This window comes from Mus musculus, chromosome 2 (genome assembly GCF_000001635.26).
Source record: "Mus musculus strain C57BL/6J chromosome 2, GRCm38.p6 C57BL/6J".
Classification (NCBI taxonomy): Eukaryota; Metazoa; Chordata; class Mammalia; order Rodentia; family Muridae; genus Mus; species Mus musculus.
This window is the reverse complement of record NC_000068.7, coordinates 24,182,326-24,209,393: the sequence shown is the minus strand read 5'-3', so window position 1 is coordinate 24,209,393 and position 27,068 is coordinate 24,182,326. Positions and strand designations below refer to the sequence as shown.

The window sequence follows — 27,068 nt, the reverse complement described above, 5'->3', positions numbered from 1 at the left end:
AATAGGAAGATAACCTCCACATCCAAAGAAATATACAAACCAACAGATGCAACACAGAATTGCAAGAAACCTGAAAAGACAGCAATATGACTTCAATAGAAGTTTGTAACTACTGAATACAAAATAGGTAAAATTCCAGATGAATGTTTCAAAAGTTTACTGCTAAAAATGACCAAGGACTTGAGAGTACATATAAAAAAAATCAGGTGAATTTGACCCATGACTTTTTATAGAAAAAAGTCTGTGAAATGAAATTTATAAGAACCTGAACAATGTGTATGAAAGAGTTGACTACATGGAAGAAAAGTTCACCAAGAAAATTGACATTAATAAAATAATGAAACAGAGATTAAAAGAGCAATGTATAATTTCCACCAAAAAGATAGTTCTTTGAAAAGTAAGACTTATAAACCCTTAGCTAATCTCACTAAAAGAAATAGGGAGGACACTCAAATTAATGAAATTAAGGTGAAAAATGTGTCATGAGTAGATGTGATTTGTAATAAAGATAAAATTTCTGCATAGAAAATATGTGTATACAATGTTTACAGTAAATAATTTAGAAAAAGGAAATGTTATCATAGCTAGCTTAAAAAATATAGAATATCATTAGAAATTACTATAGAAATTTATATGGTGGAAAGCCGGATAAGCCATAAAAATAGAAGAATTTTTATGTGCACATCATTTATCAAAAGTAAGCCCCAAAGATACAAAAAACATAAACAGACTTGTTGCAAGTAATGAGATTGAAGCTGTTACTAAAAACCTCCTTCTTGAGTTATTGTGTTTAAGGTAGACATAGGAATGAAGCAGTTGTTTTCTAGAAATACTCAGACCTTGGAGAAATCATTGTAGAACACAGTGATTGTTTTCTATGATTTATAGAGTTATTTTTCTGAAGGATCTTTACAGCCTTTGAATGATTTTAGTTCCAAGATGGCTCTGGCACATGGCCCTGGCACACCTAGAGTGTCTTGCATTATTGGGTACTGCAAATAGTGTACAATAAGGATTAAAGTTGCAGGCCTTTATAAAACACATAGATTAGATTAGGGACTTGGTATGAGGAACTTGTTTCCCTCCACCCCCAAATCCCAACTTTTGTATAACAATCAACAAATATGCTTCTGCATGGCTGTGAGGCTCAGTCCATCAGAACTGTTCTACCTTGCTCCTAGGAAGTCTGGATACATCCTGTGCTGTCTCTCTTTCTTTAGTTGACCTACATAACTCAGAACACTGACGACAGAACATCTTTAGACATTACTATGAAAATTTATATGCTGGAAAGCCAGATAAGCCAGAAAAAGGGAAGAATTTCTACGTGCATAGCAGCTTCCACAACTAAATCTCGAAGATATGAACAACTTAAACTTGTTATAAGAATGAGATTGCTTTCAAAGAACATTCCAGGATCAGATAAGATTCAAGGGGGAGGAATGTTGAAAATTAAATAAACTCAATGAAACAAGAAAAGGACACAGTAGACAGCATCACAAATAAGTTTGTCTAATCAGTGGAAAAAGTGTCAGGGGTGGAGGGGATTTATGAAATGCTGCATTCTAAGAACAATAGAAGAAATATAAAACAAGACTACAAAATCCTAGAAATCTGGGTTATGATCAAAAGACCATACCTAATATCCACAGGGTAGAAGGAGCTGACATGAACAATAAACTCACAAAGACTATATTGAACAAAATAACAACAGAAAAAAAGCTGAAATCTAAAGATATAAACAGACATTCAAATGTAAGAGGCACTCACAAGTCCAAATAGACATGATCAGGGGAAGCAGCTCCCCATAGAAAGCAAAGAAACAATATTGAAAGCTGCAAGGACAAAATGCCAAATCACCTATAAAATAAAAAAGACATAAGCATAACATTGTATTTCTTTTTATTTTCCTATAATCTTTTTTTTTCCAGTTTGGACTTTATCCCACTCACAGTCTACCCTCTGACTGTTCCTCATCCCATACTTCACCCTCCCTTCTCCAAGAGGATGTCCCACTCCACACCCCCACTAGACCTCCCCACTCCCTGGGGCCTCAAGTCTCTTGGAGGTTAGGTGCATCATCTTTCACTGAGTCCAGACCAGGCAGTCCTCTATTGTATATGTGTTGGGGACCTCATATCAGCTGGTGAATGCTACCTGGTTGGTGGCTTAGTGTCTAAGCAATCTCATGGGTCCAGGTTAATTGAGGCTGCTGGTCTTTCTATAAGGCCACCCTCTTCCTCCCTTCTTCCAGCTTTTCCTTAATTCAACCACAGGGGTTTCTATCCATTGATTGGGTGTAAATATTTACATCTGACTCTTTCAGCTTCTTGTTGGGACTTTTGGAGGGCAGTCATGCTGGACTTCTGTTTGTAAGCACTCCATAGCATCAGTAATAGTGTCAGCTCTTGGAACCTCTCCTTGAGTTGGCTTCTAGTTTGGGCCTGCCATTGGACCTTCTTTTCCTCAGGCTTTTCTCCATTTTTGGCCCTGCAGTTCTTTCAGACAAGAACATTTCTGAATCAGAGTGTTTGACTGTGGGATGGCAACCCCATCCCTCCACTTGATTCCCTGTCTTTCTACTGGAGGTGGACTCTACAAGTTCCCTCTCCCCACTGTAGGGCATATCATCTAAGGTCCCTCCATTTGAGTCCTGATAGTCTCTCACATCCCAGGTCTCTGGTACCTTCTAGAGGGTCCCTCCACCTCCTACCTCCTGAGTTTTCCTGTTTCTGTTCTTTCTGATGGCCCTCGTGGCTTCAATCCTTTTCTTCCTCCAATCATGTTTCCCTCTTCCTCCCCATGCCCCCTTTTCCACTCAGGTCCCTCCCCCATGACCCCATGATTGCTTTCTTCTCCCTCTCAAATGGGATTGAAGCATCCTCACCTGGGCCCTTCAGCTTGTTAACCTTGAGTTCTGTAGATTGAATCCTAGGTATTCTGTACTTTTTTTTTTCTGGCTAATATCCACATATTAGTGAGTACATACCATGCATGTCCTTTTGGATCTGAGTTACCTCACTCAGGATGATATTTTCTAGTTCCATCCATTTGCCTGCAAAATTCAGCATGCCCTCATTCTTAATAGCTGAGAAGTATTCTATTGTGTAAATGAACCACATTTCCTTTATCCATTCTTCTGTTGTGGGGCATCTGGGTTGTTTCTACCTTCTGGCTATCACAAATAAGGCTGCTATGAACATAGTGGAACACATGCCCCTGTGGCATGGTGGGGCATCTTTTATATATGCTCAAGGGTGGTATAGCTGGCTCTTCATGTAGATCTATTTCCAATTTTCTGAGGAACCTCCAGATTGATTTCCAGAGTGGTTGTACCAGTTGGTAATCCCACTAGCAATGGAGGAGTGTTCCTCTTTCTCCACATCCATGCCAACATGTGCTATCATCTGAGGTTTTGATCTTAGCCATTGTGATTGGTGTAAGGTGAAATCTCAGGATTGTTTTGATTTGCATTCCCTGATCATTAAGGACTTTGAACATTTCTTTAAGTGCTTCTCAGCCATTTGAGATTCCTCAGTTGTGACATCTCAGTTTAGTTCTATACCCCATTTTTTGATTGGGTTGTTTGTTTTCTGGTGATTAGCTTCTTGAGTTCTTTATATATTTTGGATATTATTCCTGAAACCTTCAAAGACAAAACACCATGGACCAAGCCCCTGTTATTAAAAATAGATTCTTTTTACATATACTGTATCCTGGTTACAGTTTGTCCTTCCTCTACTACTCCTAGTTCCTCTCCTCCTCCCCTGCCATCTAGATTCACTCCCTGTCTCTCATTAGGAAAGGAGAGGCTTCTAAGAGATAATAACAAAACATAACAAAATAAAATACAACAAGATAAAACAAAAAACATTACATCAGAGTTGGGCAATATAAACTAAAAGAAGAAAAAGAACCCCAAGAGAAGGGACAAGTGTCAGAAAGCCATTTGTTCACACATGCATGAGTCTAACAAATCAGCTTTTACTAAATACAGAAGCATCAAAATTATCCCCTGTATCTTAATTTTAATTTTTTAATTTTTCTTATTTTTTCACTTTATATTCTGCCCACTGACCCCTTCCATGTCATTCCCTCTTATAATCCTTCCTCCATGTCCCTCTCCTTTTTCTCTGAAAGGGAGGGAGTCCCCTGCATTCCTTGTATTTTATCAGATCATAATTCAATAAAACAAGAATTGAATAGTACTAAAAGCTACACATGCATATGGAGGCTAAACACTACAATTTGATTGCACAGTGATGTGTCACTGAAAAAAATCAGAGAGGAAATTTAAGTTTCCAGAATACAATGAAGGTAAGAGGGGATATTTTCTTCCAGGATGTAAAATATGAAGAAGTTCCTTACTTCATACTTCTGACTACTCCCTCCTAGGCTCTATTTAAGTATTTAGCCCATTGAATCTTTTGGCGTCTTCTCTTTAAAACATCTCATCTCACATGAATGAATCCTGAGAATGTGAAGCTGTAGGTGAAGCACACTTCATGACCTCATCTCCATAAAAAGTTAAAACACATAAATGTAAAAAACACATTTTAAAGGAATCTCCACATGTGCCATAATATTATAATGAAGTCCAAAGGAATGGTTGTCATTAAACTTAGGGTGACAGATGCAAGATGTTCAGGTAGGAGATGGAAAAGAAGAAGAGGAAGAGGAGAGGAAGAAGATGAGGAGAAGGAGAAGAGGAAGAAGAGGAGAAGAAGAGGAAGAAGAGGAGAGGAACAAGAAGAGGAGGAAGAAAGAAGAGGAAAAAATGGAGGAGGAAGAGGAAGAAGAAAATAAAATAAAATAAAATGCTATTTAAAAGGTAGATCACTATATCAAGTAATGTAAATACAACAGACCTGTCTCATATAGTAATTAATCTTTTTCTTTTCCAAATAACATTCGTGATGGGATAAAGAACTGCGTTTCTCTTTAGCCTCTCCACTTCTCTGCTTCAGACTCTGTCCCCTCCCTCTTCACAGACACACACACACACACACACACACACACACACACACACACACACACACACACACTTTCTTTTCTTCTTCCTCTTCATCCTCCACCTTTTCCTCTTCTCTCTTCTTCCTCTTCCTTCTCTTTTTCTTCTTCCTGTTCTTGTTCTTCTTCTCTTTCTCCTCTTCTGTTCTTCTTCCTCTCCTCCTCTTCTTCCCTTTCCTCCTCCTCCTCTTCCTCTTCTTATTCTCCTCCTCTTCCTTCTTCTTCTTGAATGCTGAGATTATAGGCATGTGCTACCATACAGAATTTTTGCTTATTCTTCTATAGAGTGTTATTCCCTCACAAATTTCCCTCACCACCAAAATTTTTCTAATTCATTTAGTGAGTCAAGCTCACTGTTTATATGGCTTACTGATTTCTGCTGAGTCTATGATAGCTCCTGGCTACCTTCTGGCATCTTCCTTTATCATGCAAGTTCACCTTCCTGTTCTCTGGTGAAGATATGAAGCTTTAAAGAGACCACATTTTTTGATTTAGGCAGACATATTCTCTAGCAGTTCTTCAGGCAAAACACATGTAAACAAATCATTTTTAAACTTTCAAATTTTATTGATTGTATAGGTGTGTGTGTGTGTGTGTGTGTGTATATGTTTGTGCATGTTTATGTGCCATGGCATATATAAAGGGTGTGTGTGTGTGTTTGTGCAAATGTGTGTGTGTGTATGTGTGCCATGGTGTCTTCGGGTTTTACTGATGTGAACAGACACCATGACCAAGGCAACTTTTTTTTTTTTTTTTTTTTTTTTTTTTTTCGAGACAGGGTTTCTCTGTAGAGCCCTGGCTGTCCTGGAACTCACTTTGTAGACCAGGCTGGCCTAGAATTCAGATATCCGCCTGTCTCTGCCTCCCAAGTGCTGGAATTAAAGGCATATGCCACCACCACCCGGCCCAAGGCAACTCTTATAAGGAAAACATTTAATTGAGGCTGGCTTACAGGTTCAGAGGTTCAGTCCATTATCAAGGCAGGAGCATAGCACCATCTAGGCAGGCATGGTGCAGGAGGAGCTGAGAGTTCTACATCTTCATCTGAAGGCTGCTAGCAGAATACAGACTTCCAGACAGCTAGAATGAGGGTCTTAAAGCCTATACCCACAGTGACACACCTACTCCAAGAAGACCACATGTGTGAATGTGCATGTGTGTGTGCCATGGCATATATGTGAAGGTCAACTTTCTGAGTCAGACTTTACTTCCACTGACTCACTGTGGAGTCCAGAGATGGAACTCAGGCTATCATGCTTCCATAGCAAGTGTTTTTCCTCACTGTGCCATCTTGCCAGCTCTGAAAACTAAACTTCTTTGATGGGCTTTTTCTACTTTTATTCTTAGTTGATAAAGTATGTGCGTAAGGACTTCTACCATGGAAATATTTTCCTCTACAAAGTGTGGCTCCAAAGGCCTCTGGTGCACATTGTCACAGTGGAGTCATGAAAAGCTATTGTCATCCATCCATCATTTGAATGCAGCTAGTTTTAATTCTTTAGCAGCTTTTAAAATTCCCATTATCTTCTCTTTCCCCAAAGTATGGGTGCTCTGATATCACTCATCCAAAGCAGTCTCACCTATTCTTGGATTTCTTATAAATTAACCCATACACTACATTCTGTGTCTACCAATCTCAAGACAGTCTCTGAAGCATCTAGTTGAATATCAGTAATTTCCTTTTGCTAGATAGTACTGAATATATTGTGTGCTTATCTACTCACTGGTTGGTAGAAATGTGGGTTCGTCCTCTGCTTAGAATATTATGAAAGTTGATTCTAGGGCTTAAACATTTTTATACAAGTCATTCTTCACAGCTCATTTTTTATTATCAAAATGAGTTTTTTCAAAGCACTTATTGAAATATTTGTGGTGGTTTATATTCTTTTTATAATTTAACTTAATTTTATAATTTATACACTTTATATCTTGCTCACTGCCCCTCCTGGTCACCCTCCAACAATCCTTCTTCCCTTCCCCATTCCCTTCTCTTCTGAGAGGGTGGGGGCTGCCCTGGTTGTCTCCCCACCCTGGCACTGCAGGGTTAAGTGCATCCTTTCCCATTGAGGCCAGGCAAGGCTGCCTAGCTAGAAGAGCATATCCCGTGTACAGGCAACAGCTTTTGGGATAGCCCACCTTAAAGCTGTTCAGGACTTTCAGAAGACTAAGCTGTATATCTGCTACATATGAGTATACCTAGGTCAAGCCTGTGTATGCTCTTTGGTTCAGTCTCTGAGATCCCTGAGGGTCCAGGTTGGTTGATTCTGTTCATCTTCCCATGGAGTTTCCATCCCCTTCCAGGCCCGCAATCCTTCCTCCTGTTCTTCCATAAGAGTCCCCAAGCTCCACCCACTGTTTTGCTGTGGGTGTCTGCATTTGTTTGACTCAGCTGCTGTGTGGAGTCTCTCAGAGGACAGTCATGCTTGACTCCTGTCTGCAAGCATAGCAAAAGTATTATTAATAGTGTCATGGATTGGTGCTTGCCCATGGGTCTCAAGTTGGGTCGGTTAGTGGTTGCCAATTCCCCAGTCTTTGTTCCACCCCTTGTCCCTGCATTTCTTGTAGACAGGATAAATTTTGGATTGAAAGTTTTGTGGGTGGGTTGGTCTCCTTTTAGCTTCACTGGGGTTCCTTCCTGGCTACAGGAGGTGGTCTCTTCAGGTTCCATATCCCCAATGTACAGCTCATTTTTAAATCACTCAAGAGGCAAAAGTCTTAGAGAAGAAAATATAAAAATTGGCAAGAAACACATTTTAAGATAACTTTTTATTTCTACGAAGCACATATATAATCCTAACTATGATTAACCTGAGTATATCTATGGAGAAAATTACAAGAATATCCAGGAAAACATTAGTCAATCAGAAATCCCTGGGGGAAAGTGTTGCAATGTCTAGGAAGGGGTTTTAATTTACTAGGTGTGGGGTTTCTAAACATTTAGCATACATCCCTGATAATTTTCATGTTGTTTCAAGTGTGAAAAATGCAGTGAAATAAGTACATTTCATTAGATAATCGTATTTGGGTGGCTAGAGGTACAGCATTTGGGTGAGTCATTGACTGATACTGTGCAAAATAAGGACAGCCTAAAGGATGAGCATGAGGAGGCCTGGAATTTGCCATGTGTTATATAACAGTTTCTGCAAAGATTGAAATAGTCCATCCTCCAGGCAGGCTACTTAAGCAGGAAAGTAAACCACTCAAAATAGTTTTAGGAAGTCCCTGAAACTTAGCAAATTTACTAGGCCCCTCCCTGCCAGAGTAAACAATAAAAGCCTCAGAGGCACTATGCTGCAAACAAGACTAAGATGACTAAGACCCAACCAACTTCCTGAAAGACCAGAACCCAGTGGAGCTACTTGGCAGAGGTTTAGAGTAACAGAGGATCCTGGAAAGGACACTCTCCAACCTGTTGAGCTGCCTGTACACAGTGTAATATGCTCCAGGTTCCCTAGCTTTTGTGCATTGTCACTAATGCTGGAGTGGGCTTTGGTAATTCAGATGTTTTTGAGTCATTTCTGTTCCTGTAAGAAACCCCTCACCTGTATTGCTGTTAGTAAGCTCAGTAAAACTCATTGGTTCACTAAGTTGGACTTTGATGTATCTGTACTTTGGTCTGTCATAGGATCCCTCCTTGGAAAGTAGACATGTGTTGTGTCTCTACAGTAAAATTTTTGTCATACATACCATGACATCTTGAAATGACTAAGATAATACCATACTATCCCAACATTGTCTTGTGCCTGCCTGATTACTTCTCAGCCTTCCACCCACAACACCACATTCACCTTGGCAACACATCTGGGACTGGCCATGATCTTGGCCATGCTCTAGCCAATTGTGTAGTGTCTGTAAGATATTGCTGAGCCTTGTAAAGAAAGCAGATGTTACTAGGCAGCTCCCAATGATTCAATAATGCAATGCCTTCCTATTAGCATGAAAGTTATTACAGTTGGGCACCAAGAGACTTTCCAGAGGTGTGAATCCACTCTTGGTCTGGCCATTAATAAAGGACTCAGAACTTTTAATTGGATTAACCAGCATGGTTGTTGTGAGTTATCTCATGTGGATTACTTCAGTCTTGCTCAGGATAATTTCTGCTGATTTCTTATGCTGTGTTTCATAATGACCCAACTTTAGCAGATAGATATTTAAAGTACAAATATCAAGTATATCATTATTTCCAGTTATAGTATTCAATGTCAATACTGTCCTCAGTACTTCTTGTTAACTCCATATTTCTTCCTTTTCTCACTCATAAAATAAAAGGCAGGTGGAAAGGATTCAACTTAAAAAATTATTCATGAACTGGAGAGATGGATCAATGGTTGAGAGAATGTAACTTCTTGCAAAAGATCTGAGTCACCCCCAATGGAGGAGCTAGAGAAAGTACCCAAGGAGCTAAAGGGATCTGCAACCCTATAGGTGGAACAACATTATGAACTAACCAGTACCCCAGAGCTCTTGACTCTAGCTGCATATGTATCAAAAGATGGCCTAGTCGGCCATCACTGCAAAGAGAGGCCCATTGGACTTGCAAACTTTATATGCCCCAGTACAGGGGAACGCCAGGGCCAAAAAGGGGGAGTGGGTGGGTAGGGGATTGGGGTGGGTGGGTATGGGGGACTTTTGGGATAGCATTGAAAATGTAAACGAGGCAAATACCTAATTAAAAAAAATATCTGAGTCAGATCCCCAGCACCCATTATTGGGCAGCTCACAACCTCCTGTAACTTCAAGTTCCTGGGAATTCAGCACCCTCATCTGGCCTCCATAAATGCCTGCATTCTCTCTCTCTCTCTCTCTCTCTCTCTCTCTCTCTCTCTCTCTCAGACATACACACACATACACACACACACACACACACACACACACACACACACACACACACTTACAAATAATAAAATAAATATCCAAATTCTAAAACCAGGCAAAAAGATCGTCTTGGGCCACTGTGTACCAGGCACTCCTAAGAGTAGTCTCGTTGTTAGTGAGTCCAGCTCTGTTTGACCCAGTGCTTGTGCCCACATCTACCTGGGTGGGTGGAAGCAAGATGCAGGGGCAAAAGAACTGAGCAAGAGAACATGTTTTACAGGACTGGGGCAAGATAGTAGTAGTGCTTTTAACCACAGATGCACATTATAATGGAAAGAACTTTAAAACATTTATGGAAGTCTAGAACAATAAGAGGTAATGTTTTAATGATGTACATCACTACTTGTACACATTCATGTTGCCCAGGGAAGAATTGTTCAAGCTGAGTTAAATGATCTGTTTATGATTTATCAGGCAGTATCCTCACCCTTCAAGGATAAACCATTCTACCCCAACATAGTTTAAATAGATCTAGTCATTTTAAAAACTGTTCATTGTTAATAACGCGTTCTCACGACCGGCCAGGAAAGACGCAACAAACCAGAATCTTCTGCGGCAAAGCTTTATTGCTTACATCTTCAGGAGCCAGAGTGCAAGAGAGCAAGCAAGGAAGGGAGAGAGTGCCAGAACCCCGTCCCTTTTAAGGAGAATTATCCTCCACCTAGGACGTATTACTCCCTGATTGGCTGCAGCCCATCGGCCCAGTTGTCATCACGGGAAAGGCAGAACACATGGTGGGAAAACTGCCCCTGCATGTGTGCAGACTATGTTTACCACTTAGAACACAGCTGTCAGTGCCATCTTATAATGGCAAATGTGAGGGCGGCTCCTCACAGATCCCCCTTTTCTTTTAATAAGAGCAATAGGCCACCCATATTAATGAGAGTGGAGATAGAGGTCAAATCCCCAGTGTGCAGGTAAAGGAGCCGTACACATAACCTCCTCCCAGGCTCATCACCCAGAGGGGTCCTGGTCTGGTCCCGTGTTGTTTTTCCTGGGGGAAGGACACTTGAACACTCAACCTTCTTGAAAGATGACATGTCTCCCTAGAATAGGCTCATATGTGCCGCAGAGCCTTTCTACTGCAGTGCTTAGCCGTGCAACTCTCTCAGGCTGCTGAAGCACACTCACTCTATCCCGTGCAATGAGACTAGCCTCGTGGGGTTTAAGAGCTGAGTGGCCAGCGACCTATTGCTTAAGCATAGATAACTATATATCAGGGGAAGCACCATGTTCTAGTCCTGCAAGCGCCTGGGCAATAATCACCTTGTCTCTCCTAGTTTGGGCCTTAAGCTTACAGACCAACCAAAGAAGCAACACTAATCCACAGCAAAGTGTATCTCCACATAATCCCACCCCCATCCATTCTTTAAAGAAGGAAAATGCTGAGGAGATCCAATTGGGTAATCCTTTGGTCAGGGACAGGTCCAAGCGCGTGGAGTTGACCTGAATGATGGCAAGTCTCAATTCCCGAAGGGTCTGTTCAAATTCAGCCGTCCAATTCTGTAACATATACTGAGAAAGACCTTTTAACAAATTAGCTGCCCTAGTAAATTTCTCATACTGAATGGAAGTAACGCACAATCCCGGAAACTTTTATTCACATCCCAGCCACTTCTAAAAGATTTACTGCATTGACCACATAACAGGAATCTGACACAATATTAAGGGGTTCTAAAAAGGTTTTTAAAACTTCTAAAACCACTAAACATTCTACCACTTGAGGTGAATTTTCATTATATTGTTTGGATACCACTTTACCATTAGCCACATAGGCACCTATGCCAGTTTTTGATCCATCAGTATATACCACAATCCCATTTTTAAGTGGGTTTCTTACTGTTATTTGTGGAAAAACAACAGATTGATTTTGGGCAAACTGTAAGATTGGATGCTTTGGATAATGGTTATCTATTTTTCCTGAAAAGGAGGTAACTAAAACTGCCCAATCATTAGATGTGGCTGCCAAGGTTTGAACCTGTGCAGCGGTATAAGGTACAATTAAAAGATATGGACTTCGCCCAAAGTGGGTGAATGCTGCTTTTAGGCCTTTAAGGGCAAGCTGTGCAATTGCATCAGGATACCAATCTATTATTTTAGCTGGGGATACGTTTGGATGGATCCACAACAATGGCCCATTCTGCCACAAAACTGCGGTTGGCAATTGTGCTGTCTTAAAGACACACAAACTGAAAGGCTGCGAATCCTCAATACGTTGTAATTGTGCATTTTGTAAGGCATTTTCCACTTTTTGTAAGGCCTGGTTAGCAGCTAGAGTAAGAGCCCTAGGGGAGGAGATATGAGGATCTCCTTCTAAAATACCAAACAAAGGCCTTAACTCAGCGGAAGGAATCTTTAAAAAAGGTCTGAGCCAATTAATATCTCCCAACAGCTTTTGAAAATCATTTAAGGTATGGAGGTGATCTCTTCTTATCTCTACCTTTTGGGGCACAATCTTATCTGGGGACACCACAGAGCCCAAGAATTGTCCTGTATCAGAAATTTGGACCTTTTCTATGGCTATCTGTAAACCCCACTGACTTAAAGTTTTAAGTAGAAAAGGATATGCCTTTTGTAGCATGGTAAGGTCTTTATGGCACAGGAGGATGTCATCCATGTAAAGGAGCAAAATTAAAGAGGGGAATTGTTCCCTCACTGGCAAAAGAGCTTCTTGTACATAAAGTTGACACATAGTAGGACTATTGGACATTCCCTGTGGTAAGACCTTCCATTGATACCTCTTATCAGGTTCCATGTGATTAATAGAGGGGATGGTAAAGGCAAATCTGGGCCTATCTCTTGGACACAAAGGTATAGAAAAGAAACAATCTTTAATATCTATAATAATTAAATTCCAGCCACGTGGTAAGGCGGAAAGTACAGGGAGACCCCTCTGTACTGGGCCAAATAAGTTCATTTGCTCATTAATGGCTCTGAGGTCATGGAGCAGTCTCCACTTTCCTGACTTTTTCTTAATTACAAAAATTGGAGTATTCCAAGGTGAGGTAGAGGGTTCAATATGGCCTAGTTTTAATTGTTCCTCTACCAGTTGAATCACAGCTTCTAGTTTTTCAGAGGATAGGGGCCATTGAGGAACCCACACTGGATTCCCCGTTTTCCATGGTATGGGTCGTGCTGCCCCAATGGCCACTAAGGAAAAACCCAGACCCTGTCTGTCTTGGTTTCCATTAGGTGAGATGGGCTCTATCCTTCCCTGTTCTTGATGTCCTAACCCTTTTCCTTCTTTATAACCCATCTTTGCCATGATATTTTTTGCTTTAGCTGAATACCCTCCTGATGGGGTGTTTTCATTGGACAAAATAAGGCCCAAATGCTGCATAATATCCCTTCCCCAGAGGTTAACCGGGAGTGGGAGCACATAAGGTATGAATTTCCCTTGCTGTCCTTCAGAGGATTCCCACGTCAAGGCAACGGAGCTTATAGTGGGACATGATTGATAACCTAGGCCCTGTAATGAATGAGATGACTCTGTGGTGGGCCATGCTTTGGGCCACCAATGTGTAGAAATTATACTTTTATCTGCTCCGGTATCAAGGATGCCTTCAAACTCTTTTCCATTAATCTTAAGGCGGAGCTTAGGTCTATCATTTAAAGATACAACCAAATAGGCAGAATCATTTCCTGAGGAGCCCATTTTCTTTATCTCAGGTCCTGCAGATTTCTCCCTGGTATTATCAGGGAGGAGCAGCAGCTGAGCTATCCTATCTCCTTTACTAATAGAAAAAACGCCCTTAGGGCTTGAGCACAGGACCTGTATTTCAGGGGAATGTTGACAATCCATAACTCCAGGGTGGACTACTAAGCCCTGCAAGGTGAGTGAACCCCGGCCGAGAATAAGGCCCATGGTTCCCGGGGGCAAGGATGGTATAGGCTCCACTGGCACCGGCTGAATACTCATTTGAGGCATTAATAGGAAGTCGGAGGCGGCACGCAGGTCCACCCTTGTGGGTCTTCCTGGGTCGCCTCTCTGACTGCTTCCTGGGTCCTGACAAACCGGTTCCCATATCTTTGAGGGCCCTGGGACCGAGGGCCCGATGACCCGTTTTTTGGCACATCAGTTGATTGACTATCAGGTGGGGGAAGGATTCTGCCCTTTATATCCCTCACAGAGCGACACTGGTCAGCTCTATGATAACCCTTGCCACACTTAGAGCAAAGAGTGAGAGTCCCTCCCTGTTTATCTGGAGCTCTGCAATCTTTCTTAAAATGCCCAGGCTTTCCGCAGTTAAAACATGTCCTCTGATTATTTCTGCCCATGGAGCGGTTTTGGGATTGAAGGATGGCAGCCGCTAAACCTGCATTGCTGAGAGGTCCCCCAAGCTCTCGACAGACCCTGAGCCAGTCTTGTAAGCCTTTGTTCTTTCTTGGGGCTATGGCCGCTCGGCACTCCTTTGTGGCTTGCTCATAGATGAGCTGTTCTATCAGAGGCGCAGCTTGCTCTGACTCTCCAAAAATACGCTCTGCTGCCTCTGTCATTCTGGCCACAAAATCTGAGAAGGATTCCTGAGGTCCCTGGATTATCTTTGTTAACTGCCCAGTGGTTTCACCTGCTCGGGAGAGCGCCTTCCAGGCCCTAATAGCCGTGGAGGAAACTTGGGCATAAGCTCCCCAATGGTAGTTTGTTTGATCAGCAGAATAAGCTCCCTGACCCGTTAACAAGTCAAAAGTCCAATCTCTCTGCTCTGGAGTCAAAGCAGCTGCGTTTGCTCGGGCCTGCGCTTGTGCAGTTTCATGCCAAAGAGCTCTCCATTCCATATATTTGCCCATACTAGGGAGAGCGGCTTTTACAACCGTTTGCCAGTCAGCAGGAGTTAGTGCCATGCCGGCGAGCCTGTCTAACTGCACCAAGGTAAAATTAGCATTGGTTCCGTATTTACGGACCGACTCGGCAAGTTCTTTAATTTGTAAGTATTCTACCGGAGCGTGGACACGCCCACCCTCGGCTCCTTCAAAGACTGGAAATGCCTGTTGTATTTTCCTTTGTTCCTCTCTGGGAATGAATGAGTCTGCGCACTGCCTCTCTGCGCACTGCCTCTCTGCGCAGGGCTGACGCACTACGCAGGGCGGGGACTCCGCATAGGGCGGACCTTGAAGCCGACTGCCCTGAGGCCAATCAGCAAACTGGCCTTCGCCAGCCGCTTTTGGCTTCCTTAACTGATTAGCTAGCACTTTACCTGGCTGGTACCCTTTTTTCTCATAATGAGCTGCTTCTTCCTCCCAGTCTGTTTCTTCAGAGGAGAATTCATCATCTGATTCAGAGCTACCAAGAGCTGGCTCCCCGAGCCCATCCAGCGATGAGCACAGGCTCCTTTTCCTAGAGACCTCCGCTAATTGATCTTTCTTCTTTTCCCTTTTTCCTCTTTTTCTTCTAATCTCTCTCCAGGTATTCCTACCTAACCTTAACTTTTCCTCGGGTTCAAGACCCTTGGAAAGGCCTGTATACTTATTTTGTGTACCATATTTCCTCTTTGCTCCTACTCTCTCTCCCCGCTTTACTTCTGATAGATTGCCCTGAATTTCATCCAGAATCCGCCCTGCCTTAACCACTTGATAACATGTGAAAAGGAACAAAAGGGCTTCTAACACTAGAAAAAATTCAAGGCCAAACATATTCCACTTTACTTCTGATAGACTGTCTTGAATTTCCTTAGAAAGTTCAAGACCAGACTTACCTCGTAAAGCTGTACTCACTGGTACTCTCGTTCCCCAGCTGAAAAGTTCTGAATTCATACAGTTGAATCCTTCTTAACAGTCTGCTTTACGGGAACCTTTATTACCGCGACCCGCAGTTCTGGTTCTGGAATGAGGGATCTTCCTTGCGCCAGTCCCGAGTTTTTTCTCGTCCCGGAATTCGGCACCAATTGTTATTAGACGCGTTCTCACGCCCGGCCAGGAAGAACACAACAAACCAGAATCTTCTGCGGCAAAGCTTTATTGCTTACATCTTCAGGAGCCAGAGTGCAAGAGAGCAAGCAAGGAAGGGAGAGAGTGCCAGAACCCCGTCCCTTTTAAGGAGAATTATCCTCCACCTAGGACGTATTACTCCCTGATTGGCTGCAGCCCATCGGCCCAGTTGTCATCACGGGAAAGGCAGAACACATGGTGGGAAAACTGCCCCTGCATGTGTGCAGACTATGTTTACCACTTAGAACACAGCTGTCAGTGCCATCTTATAATGGCAAATGTGAGGGCGGCTCCTCACAGTTCATTCACTCAGGATTCTAATTCCTTTTCTAGTGTATTCAGATCTACACAGCATTGAAAGATCAAAGCTATTAGCTGTTGAGGCAAATGTCATTGTGAGGCCTCTGCTATCCAAATGCAAGGAGTTGATATTACAAATGTGTGAAAACATGGTATGAATCAGGCCAATGGCTGGAAATGAGGATGTCACCACTCACACACAGGGCATTCTAGGTTTTATACACTGTGGCACAGCACCCTATTTCTCAGACATGATGTCTTATAGATTGGACCACTTCAGTCTTAGAGAACATCCTTACACCACTCCAATCCCACCGACTTTGGAGTATGCATTATTTTGTTGCTTCTTCATCTATGAAAGGAGATAATGTTGGTCCTGCTTACCTTTCAGTATGAAAATACCATAGATCAAACAAATGATAACATATTAGAGGTTTGATGTTTTAAGAGGAAGAGTTCTAACCAACCCTCCACTTCCATGCTGAGTTTAAGACTTTATATCTAAATTGAAGTTAATGTTGTAATATTCTCCCTTTTTTGATGTGAGGAAGATGGGGTTGCCAGTCTTGGAGGAGGCAATATAGTGGCCAGGGAAAGCCACTGATTCAAAGGTGGATGTTCCACCTGTCCGGGTGTGGTAAAACAGGAATGGCTTCATTGGCTCAGGGTGGTGGTACAAATCCAAAATCTTCTCTTCCTACATGTGTGAGAGAGAATAATCATGAACAAAGATAGACACTACTGATAGGCAAACTTATTTTTCCACAGCCACTAAATATTCTTAAGTTCAAGGAAGCCTCTCTTACAACAGGATAAAAAAGAGACATTTCAGGGGTGAGGAATTCAGCTCAGTGGTAGAAAATGCCTAGCAAGTGCAAGGCAAGTGCAAGGCCCTGAGTTCAGTCTCTACTAACTCTCCTTCCCCCGCCCCTCCCCCTAAAAAAAACAAGAAAGAAAGAAAGAAAGACAGAGAAAGAGAGAGAGAGAGAGAGAGAGAGAGAGAGAAAGAAGAAGAAGAAAGAGGAGGAGGAGGAGGAGGAGGGAAGGAAGGAAGGAAGGAAGGAAGGAAAGAAGGAAAAGAGAAAGAAAGAAGGAAAATAAATAGAAAGGAAAGGAAGGAACAAATGAAGGAAGGAAGGAGAGAAGGAGGGAAGGAAGGAGAGAAGGCAGGCTTCAAGTCTCCCTGCTGATCATTGTCTCTTTTCTGGTTTTTCCCTTCACTACTAAACACCTTCTAAATTTGCTCATTACTGACTTAACATTCTGCTCAGCAGAGATTCGCTGACTGTTCAAAAATCAAAAATCTGCCTTCTTATCTATCTCCCAAACCTCTCCAGTCATCTTCACTTCCAGTTCCAGCTCCCTGAGGAAGCTGGAGTGACTGGACCAGAACTTCTCCAAACTACCTACTGACTGGGCACAAGTCAGCTATACCTCTGCCTCCCTACCTGGGAAGGACTAGACAACGGCTTCTCTGCACTCACACATCCAAGGATTTCCTCTAGCCATCCTTCCTGCTTTCATAGGCACTGTCCATTTTTGCTTTCTCTGCTCAGTCATTCTTATCTGTATATTTGCTTTCATCTTAGTAGGCTTGGCACTAAGTGACAGACAAATGCTAAGAGAAAAAAATCATTGGTGATTATCCATTGTGTCAACCACCTAAGACAGTTACAGTGTCATGTAATGATAACATGGCCTTAGGAGACCACTATATATGAAGTCAATTGTTAGTCAAAATGTTCTTTTGTGCCACATAAGTGTATTTTAATGATCCAAGCCTACTGTCAGTTCTTCCTTAACAGAAATCCCTCGATATGGCTGCCAAAATCTGCTGTCTGGTTTTTCTTTTTAAACTCATTCCATGTAAGCAACCTTTTCATCTCTACCACTAGTCTCATTAAGTTCCCCCCAAAGCCCACACATTATCAATGACCAATTTCTGAGGGCAAAAGTCCTACAGAAGAATGACTTAGCAAAGGCAGGACAAACTTTGGGATGTAGTCATATTTACTCTGTCCACAAATCTTGTTGATGACACTTAAAACTATTTCCAGAATCCACCCCCACCAACTCCATCATCATCCCAGAACCATCAAACCACACCCAGCTTACCATATAGCCTCCAGAGGACTTTTACTCTTGATCCCTGCAATGTCTGATCAACCTAATTAGTCAGATGATCCATTTCAGACCTAAGTTGTTTTGGGCCACTCTGTTCAAAGCATCCCAGGTTTCTCCTTTCACTTAGAGGGAGTGGCCAAGTCCTGGCAAGTCTTTTTCTGGTCTTGGTTCAGTGTCTTTACTGGTCCCTGGACTTACCCTCAAATGCTGATGAAATTCCCTGCTTCCTGCTCTCTCCTAGAGTTGTTCTTGGGAAATGACACCTACCACGCTTTTTACTGCCTGACTCCACATTGTTTCTGCTGCTCCTAGGCTCTGCCCTGATTGGATCGGCTTTTTACTGAACTTGTTTTGTTTTGCTTTGCTTTGTTTTTCCTATGACATGTGATACCCTTTGCCATATCACAAATGCACTATTATATTTATCATGTGCATGTCTCTCCTCCTTCTAGAATCCAGGCTGTACAAGGGCAGAGCTCTCTGCCATTCTCTTCAAAGATAGCCCATGTACTCATATGGTGCAATTAAGTTCTTGCACATTTGCTAAGTTAAATTAGATTGAGTTGAATAAAGCTAATTAAAGTGAAGTTTATGGAGTAAGAAGAGATATATGTAACACATATCCTTACATACAAACAAAATGATATCTATTTATATATATTTCTATATATGAATACACAAAAAAATTATCTTGAGAGATTTAGGAATTGGAACAGCAAAGATTAACATTTCAAAAAAGCTTAAGGAAGGGTCATTGAGCAGGTAAGACAAGAGAAAGAGCATAATTATAAAGTGGAATATTATACCAAGAAAATTTCCTAGAATGAAAGGCCAATAAATAATTAAATAATGGAAGGACAGAAAGTGTGGCAATTACATAAGATAGTGTAGAATACAGAGGGGAGGCCTAAGGCTTCCACTGACTAGTGAATAAGAATTCTGAAATGAGAAATAAAGGAGAATTAGGGAGAGAGGATACTCGAATGTCCACAATGACTGTGAAAGAAAGATGAAATTTCAAGACCTGTAAGTCATATAAAGTACTCAGAAATTGCTGGTTGTTTGTGAGCCTAGAGGCTGCCTGGGGCTGAGAAAAGAGAAAAACAAACCTGGGTATGCCCCGTAGTTAAAACATTCCTGGGAACATCTTGACCCTAAGATAAAGGGGACTGTGAAGACATAGCAGGGCTATCTGAACTGAGTCAACAACTCACAGAACTCTGACACCCTGCACGTACATGTAATTTTTCTGTTAATGTTTGAATAAGCCAATAGTGTGTCACTGTGCTGAATTCCACACCCCTAAGCCCCTTACCCCATAAAAACCCCTAGCTTTCAAGCCTCATGGCCGACATCTGTTATCTCCTGTGTGGGATGCATGTTGGTCCGGAGCTCCGTCATTAAACATCCTCATGTAATTACAACATGATGGGTCCTCGTGTTTCTTTGGGTGCTCTCACACTCCCGAGACTAGAGTGGGGGTCCCCGAAAGGGGGTCTTACAACTGCAGGCATCTTAACATTTAAGAAAGACAAAAATTCTAAACTAGGAGAGTCCAGATAAAGTGTTTTAAATGTCCATTTTTAAAAATTTTACTTTAGGGGGAAAAAAAGGTCATTTGGCTTACGATGCTAAGCTATAGTCCATTACTCTGAAGTCAAAGAGGGACCTGAGGCATCTAGCTAGTCACACCATATCTAAGAACATGTCTACTTGCTTGCTTGTTCCTGGCTATATTTCTCCATTCTTCTACAGTTTAGGAACCCCTGCCTGGGCAATAGTACTGTTCACAGTGGGCTTGGTCTTCCCATGTCAATTAATCTAACCAAGGCTGTCTTATACAAGACATGCTTACATTTTAAAAGGAGCTGGAAATAAACATGTTTAGAAAATAACATTTCTTCTTTTTTAATTGTAACATTTGATCTCCTATCAAATAAATCATATAAAGATACACAGGCTGGAAAGGAATCCAAGAGAGGGGGAAATGAAAAGGGTGGCAACTAGGTGGGTGAAGAAAAACGGCAGTGTGACATGAAATGGAGAGGAGATGGAGAAGAGTTTGGTATGAGGGTAAAGGAGGGAGCTGAGGTGTGGAGAATCTATTACAACATGCTTTGTTAAAAAATGCTGCCAGGCGATAGTGGTGCACGCCTTTAACCCAGCAGAGGCAGAGGCAGGCGGATTTCTGAGTTGGAGGCCAGCCTGGTCTACAGAGTGAGTTCCAGGACAGCCAGGGCTATACAGAGAAATCCTGTCTCAAAAAACCAGTAAATAAATAAATAAATAAATAAATAAATAATGCCACATGAAACCCACTGCTTTATATGCTAACTTAAAGATTAAAAATGTAAGAGAAGAAACATAGTTTTTAATGGTATTTTTCTGGGTCACTGACCTTTAGCAGCAAAGTAGGGTGTCCATTAACTTCCTTACAAAACAGGCATTTATCTGGATTCTGAATTCCCAAATAAATGGCAATCCCTTTGTCCTGTTCAAGAGACTCTGGGTACTTGCATGGGAGGATAGTCACGCTGACTATAAAAGTAAAAAGATAACAGTTTCTTTTCGAAGCCAGCAAGACAGAATGCTCTGATAGTTCTGATTTAGCAGAGCAGCATTTGCCAGGTGAGGTCAGAAGACACTTGTAGAATGCAATCCCTGCAACCTAGATCAACCAAGTGGTCCTCCACCTATCCATCCTGACCTAGCTGTTGGGGCAGGAGCTACATTCTCATACCCATGTTTGAACACCTGGTGGCAGTCGCTCCTATCCTAAGTGGCTCCTCTGAGCCATGGAGAACTCTTGCACCATTAGCAAAGTTTGCCTAATGGGATGTTGAAATTTCTCTGTCTTTTAATTCTTTTAGAATGTCTTGAAGTCATATAGAACATACATATATCCCCCTTCCAAAGTACAGATCAGCTGCTTTAGATCTATGGTACAAGTTCCTCATGCCTGAGAAGGCTCCTCCACCCATAGTGACTGCATTATCTTAGTCTGGGATAATCCTTTCCCAATTCTCTTCCTAGGCAGATGTAAAACTCTGCCTCATCCTGGTGGGCCCCATTGAAAGTTAAGCTTGGTTTTGGCACATAATTAGACATATTTTGGTGGTACAGAGTATTGATTTAATACATGCATGTGCCAAAGGACAATGATGAAACCAGGGTAATCAGTATATGCTCCAGGTCATATATTTAACATTAATCTGTGGTCAAAAAAACCCAGGATCTCTCTTCTAACTACTATTTACCATGGCTATCCTGCTGCACAAAAGGATACTAATGCTTTCCCTTAACAAAATCTGTGCAGTGCAATGAGCAAAGCAGTAACAGGTGACCACTGACCTGGGGTTACTCTGTGGCTTCGTGGAACTGTCACAAGGGCCTGATTACGAAAGATCCACACCTGCTGGTCCAAGTCAAAAACCTCCCCAAAGTCAGGAGTTTCTCTTCCTGTTTGAATAAAAACAAACGTGAAGTTTAAGTTTCAGGAAGAGGAGAGAAATGATTACCTAATTCCAAGCGCAATAACGACCAGGGGTTTATAGGCGAGAGATTACCTAACTCCAGACCCATAGTGCAATGAAGACCAGTTGTTTATATCTCCAAACTGGCAGCTTTTTTTGGTAATCTTTCAATACAGACTTTCTTTGTAGAAAATCTCTGGGAAACAAAGGCTACCTAGGGTGATTACTGATCCAAGGGACAAACCAGAAAACCAGAGTAAAAAGCAGCTCCACAGTTCATATGTACTGAGACCCAGCTGCTCTTGTTTGTGCTAGTGGTCTCCCCCCTCCAGAAAATAAAGGCCTAGTGGTATATGGGCACCTTATTGTGTGCTAAGAGCCATACCTGAGATGTGTGTAGAAAATGGGTGTTTAGAAAACATAGCTGAAGATACAAATAGCCCAGCTCTCTCGTGTTCCATCTCAACATCACTTCCATACACAATGTTTTTTTTTTCATTGTTTTCCATCGTGATCTTGTTCTGGTGCCTGAAGGAGAAGACAGCAGGAAGAAGATAAACCTCAGCAACATTTGCAACACTTTCTAAGACCCTGGTTTCTCAGGGTCTCAATCAGGGCAGAGAGTTGAAATGCATAGCCAGACATGATGCTCTTGTCAGAAAAGCTAAACTACCTCTTGGGGAAAAAAATTCTTAAGGCATTGGAGATGGAAGAGCAGGCAGAATTCTCCTTACAGAAATCCTAATAACATTATCTCCCTACAAGTTTCAGACCATAAATAGCATTTGGCATTTAACATTCACCCAGCCTCCAATTCCCCAGAAACCCTTCCCCTTCACTGTCATATCTTACTGCCTAAGGCAAGGGAGGTCTTCATGTTGGGCAGTTCAGCTAGAATCCTAACAATTCAGAAGTGAAAGACAGAGGGTTACTCACACAGAGCTCTCACAGGATTGCTCACAGGATCACTCACAGGATCGCTCACAGGATCGCTCACAGGATCGCTCACAGGATCGCTCACAGGATCGCTCACAGGATCACTTACAGCAAGACAGATCTGTCCATTCACTGAACCCTGAACTGCAGAAAGCTCCACACTCAGAGGCGCACTCAAAGGGTTTTGTAGGTTTGTAGGTACATGGCAAGAAAGAGTCCTTATGGAAAGTCTAGAAGACCAAATCCCAGCTTGGGCAGCTCCCAGGTGTAATGATGGCTTCCGAACCAGTCTGGGTCCTTTATCTGGGTGACTACCAGAGGCACCAGCTTCTTTTATGGGGTGTGGCAAATGTACAGCATGGAAGACATCCAGTTCCTCCTGCCAGAACTGTGCTTCTGGGAAGTTCAGGTGAAGAAATCTCAGAGTCAGCATGAGTCTGCATGACTTGTCTGAGCTCCTTAAGAATTGTAGGCAGCCCAGCCCCATAGGTCAGTCACCAGGAAACAGACCTAATGACAAACTGTAGGTTTCTCAAAATGTAGAGATTGTGGAATTTCCCAAAGAGATTAGCTAACCTGAACTGTCAGTTTGATGTTAGACCCCCAAATTTCCGGAACACAAATTATAGGGATGGCTTTTGGAACTTGGACATCCAAAATTCTGCTCTGACATCTTAATAGTCTCCCTTGTCCCTTTTTCTTCCTTTCCACCTGGATCTCATTCTTTCCTTGGAGGAAAATGGTCTTGTGTTGCCTTAGGAAAAAGTGTAAAGATGAATTGAGAATCAGATTTGGTGCCTGTCACCTCTCTTGCGTTCCTTCCATTATTCCATTATTCCATTAGTCAAAATGTCCTCTTCCCTGGGATGGTCACCACAAAGCAGCATCAAAAACATACCATCTGCCTGCCAAATCCACTGGTACTCTGTTTCAGTCAGAATCCAATTTGGACCCAAGAAAATGTTATAAAAGAATCAGACTGCAGAAGAACCTGCACTATGATTTTAAATGGAGGGAACCAAGGACAAGAAATTGAGCTTACCTCTACAGAAAGGCTTGGGGATACTAAAGAATAAAATGAAACATGGATTCTATCTATAAAGAACTACAGATAGTAGCAGTTGTAGAATGGGGGGAAAAAAAAGAAAACAAAAACAAAACAAACCACAGGAGCTCAGATGAAGAATCTTGTGACCGATGCCTTAGGAAATCCTAAGGTGGTACAGGTGCACCAACTGATGGCTCTTAAGAATGGTATGCAAAAAGCATATCAATTGATTTCTCAGTGTCAGATGGCCAGCCTAACATACATACAAGTAACACATGGACTGAACAGCTTATATTTAAGCATATATATGTATATACAATAACAGTTAGTGAGAAAAGGGGCTAAGAATTTGAAGAAGAGCCAGCTGGGTTATATGGGAGGGTTCCGAGAAAGGAAAGGGAAGGGAAAATGTAACCATAATCTCAAAACCAAAAAAATTAAAAGGCAAATGGAATCTGGTGGATTCCCAGATCGTGGAGATGGGGGAAGCGTCAGTGATGTGCAGAAGGCTTATAGAGCACACCTCAGAGGGAAATAGTTTTATGCATTTAAAAGCCTTTGTATATAGCTCGAATTTTCCATGGCTAAAAGAAATTTGTAAAAGCCTGTGTAGTCAGTTGATGTGTCTTTAAGTTCAGCTTTTGGATCCACATTTCTGACCCTTCAACAGAATCCTAGCTTTTAGATAAGACAGTCCTTTCCAAAATTGCCATTCTCAAGTCACCAATTAAACTTTAGTCTGGATCTCAAAAGGGAGAGAAGTGAGAGGAAATGGGAATGTGAAAAAAACAAATTAGCACTGAGGGCGATCATGTGATCATGTGGAGAGACAGGAAGCCAAAAGGGAGGGAGGAGCCAATCTGACTTTTTTTTTTAAAGTTCCAGTGGGCTTTTATTGAGATAAATTAACAAAAAGAAATAATCAAGATTTTACCAACCATCTTTTCTGAATGAACCATGTATATAACTCCTTTTAAAGACTCAGGTCCATAGACTTGTACATACACTGTAACATATCTCAACAAAAACAGACCCTCCCCACTGGAACATTTGCCAATTAAACGGAAAGCCAATTTTCCCTTTCCCCAAATGTTTTCAAATTTTTAAGTTCCTACTGCTCAAAGTGGAACTGGTCCCTTGTGACTAGGGACATTGGAATTTTCTTATTTTTACTAAACAAAAAATTGTTTTGTTTTGTTTTGTTTTGTTTTTTCTAATTTGTTTTGCTTCAAAAAAGGGAAGTGACTTTGTATTCTCCAGCACCCCTCCCCAAGACCCACTGGTGAAAATACAGCAGCCTGCAGCTTACTAACCCAGGCCCACCCCTCCCTTGCCCTGCCCAGCTCTGTCTACTGGAGATTTAAATACACTTCTGTTGGAGTCTGTCAGCTGTGGAGGGGCAGAGTCCAGGCCAGGCTAAGCTCCCTCTGACCTCATATCTGTTACAACCCTTGGACACTTAACTTTATTCCAGAGATGAGTTTTTACATTAGAGAGGAAAATAGATTTGCTTTGGGAGTTTTAAAAAACTATCCTTATGAATATAAAGTAGAACTACAAACTCACCAAAGTCCACATAAATTCACCCAAAATCTGGCTGACTTCACCTCCCATGAGGCCAATAATTTTGCCTGACAAAGTTATTTGGCAAGAAAATTATTCCACAGTAACAATTTTAAAGATACACAGAGAGTTGAAAAAAAAGTATCCAATTAAAATAACATGGCTTAATTCCCACAAACTTATTTAATCTTTTTGTTACTCATCTAAAGGTCAGGAGTGTGTGTGGCTAAAGGCAGTTTCCCATGAGGTTATGAGCTTCCAAAGTGTTTCTAAATCCTTACTGCAGACACCCTCCCTTTTGGGACACAGTACCCTCCCCTCCCACCCCTATTAAAAAAAACAAACAAAAACAAACTAAACCAAATGATCAGAATGAAATGTTTTGTTTCCAACATGTCACTCCAAGCTCTGTGCTGTGCTCTGTTCTCACCCAGCACGATGGTGTCCAGCACAAAGCAGGTGGCCAAGGAAAGATGCCCTCATCTCATTCTGAAAACGAGTATGACAACCACCCACCCCACCCCACCCCACCCCACCCCACCCCACCCCACCCCACCCCACCCCACCCCACCGGGCCAACCAATTGTTATGATGCTGGTGCCCACCTGGAAATAATTTAGAGCTACTTAGGTTTTCCTTTCCAGGAAAAACATTTTATGGTAAATGTATTCCATTCCTAAGAAAGTTTCTTTCATGTTTAGAACACTAAGGGAGAGAAAAAACAGGCCCTGAGCAGCAAGGTGTGTAACAGTTTGTTACTTATTACACAACTACATGACCAGAGGCTAAAAGCATTGAGGTGGATATTAAAAATAGGACATAGTTTTTATCGAAATGAACTACTGGAGAAAACCAAAACATAACCATTACTTTAAAAATTACTGGAAAGAACCTGAAAGACAATTTCCAATAGTAGCAATATTCCTTATTAAGAGGGATTAAAAAGGATAAAAGAAAAAAAACAAAAAAACAAAAAACCAACCAGGCTTTGACCTGGTCAGTAGGGCATCTTCCCATTAACAACAGCTCAAGTGAGCTAAGCACCACCCCAGCACCACCTCTTCAGACAGGGATCTCGGGGTGGGTGCCCAGCTGTCCAAGTGCCACCCTCAGCAGAGGCTGTACTTCAGAACACTCCCCCATGGAGTCTGTGCTTTAAGAGGGACTCATAGGCATGCGGCACCTGGCAGAGCAGTCCAAGGTTGGCAAGAGACTGCACTTTGTTGATCACCCACTTGCCCTCTGGCGAGATAGCAGATTGCATTTATACTCCTTTCCTGCTCATGTTGCTCTAAAAGTGACTTCCTTATTAATTTGATTTGTTTTGTAGCCAACACTTGACTGGACTTGTCTTTGGGGGTTTGTACCGTGCAGCTCTTGCTACAGTTGTTACAGAGTCAGGGTTTTATCTGATACGGAGGCATCAGTAGGATTTTGATCCCCAAAGAGTTTGGGATAAACTCCACAATAGCCAAACCCGCCAAGGCTGCACTGGCTAGTCCGGTGATGTAAAAATCCACGCTCCACACACTCTCCTCTAAGACTGCACTCTGTACACTTCTCATACACCAAGGAAGAAGGGATAAGTCACAAATAGTTTGGCTTTAGAACTAGGCAAAGTCAAAGCAACTTTGAATAACCGACTCCTCTCTTCAGGCGAGTTAAGCACGGAAGCAGACTCGACGTATACTGGGTTAAAAGGGAATTAAAAACATTTTTTTTTTTAAAGTTCACTGGTTGATTCATCTCCCTCGTTTTGCCTGGAGATCAGGCCAAACATCAAGCGTTTTGGGAGGGGCACAGTTTAAAGCTAC

General features: G+C 42.0%; 1 protein-coding gene across 1 annotated transcript; it reads right to left on the bottom strand.

Moving 5' to 3' along the window:
- Nucleotides 1-15,826: 15,826 nt before the first annotated feature.
- On the bottom strand, nucleotides 15,827-22,918 carry Il1f9 (interleukin 1 family, member 9). Its single transcript, NM_153511.3, has 5 exons — nucleotides 22,644-22,918; nucleotides 22,093-22,235; nucleotides 21,586-21,693; nucleotides 20,633-20,772; nucleotides 15,827-16,807 (listed from the first exon to the last, which is right to left on the bottom strand). Exons 2-5 carry the CDS (start codon nucleotides 22,214-22,216, stop codon nucleotides 16,598-16,600), a joined length of 582 nt encoding a protein of 193 aa, NP_705731.2. The 5' UTR covers nucleotides 22,217-22,235; nucleotides 22,644-22,918; the 3' UTR covers nucleotides 15,827-16,597.
- Between the last annotated feature and the right edge of the window lie 4,150 nt (nucleotides 22,919-27,068).

What these genes read in the sequence shown, in the direction of transcription:
- Il1f9 (NM_153511.3), bottom strand. Translation starts at nt 22,216, where the DNA reads ATGGAAAACAATGAAAAAAAAAACATTGTGTATGGAAGTGATGTTGAG. An exon ending in ATTTTCTACACACATCTCAG is followed by an intron (nt 21,694 to 22,092) that starts GTATGGCTCTTA and finishes TTATTCAAACAG; the next exon opens with GAAGAGAAACTCCTGACTTT. An exon ending in AAGCCACAGAGTAACCCCAG is followed by an intron (nt 20,773 to 21,585) that starts GTCAGTGGTCAC and finishes TTACTTTTATAG; the next exon opens with TCAGCGTGACTATCCTCCCA.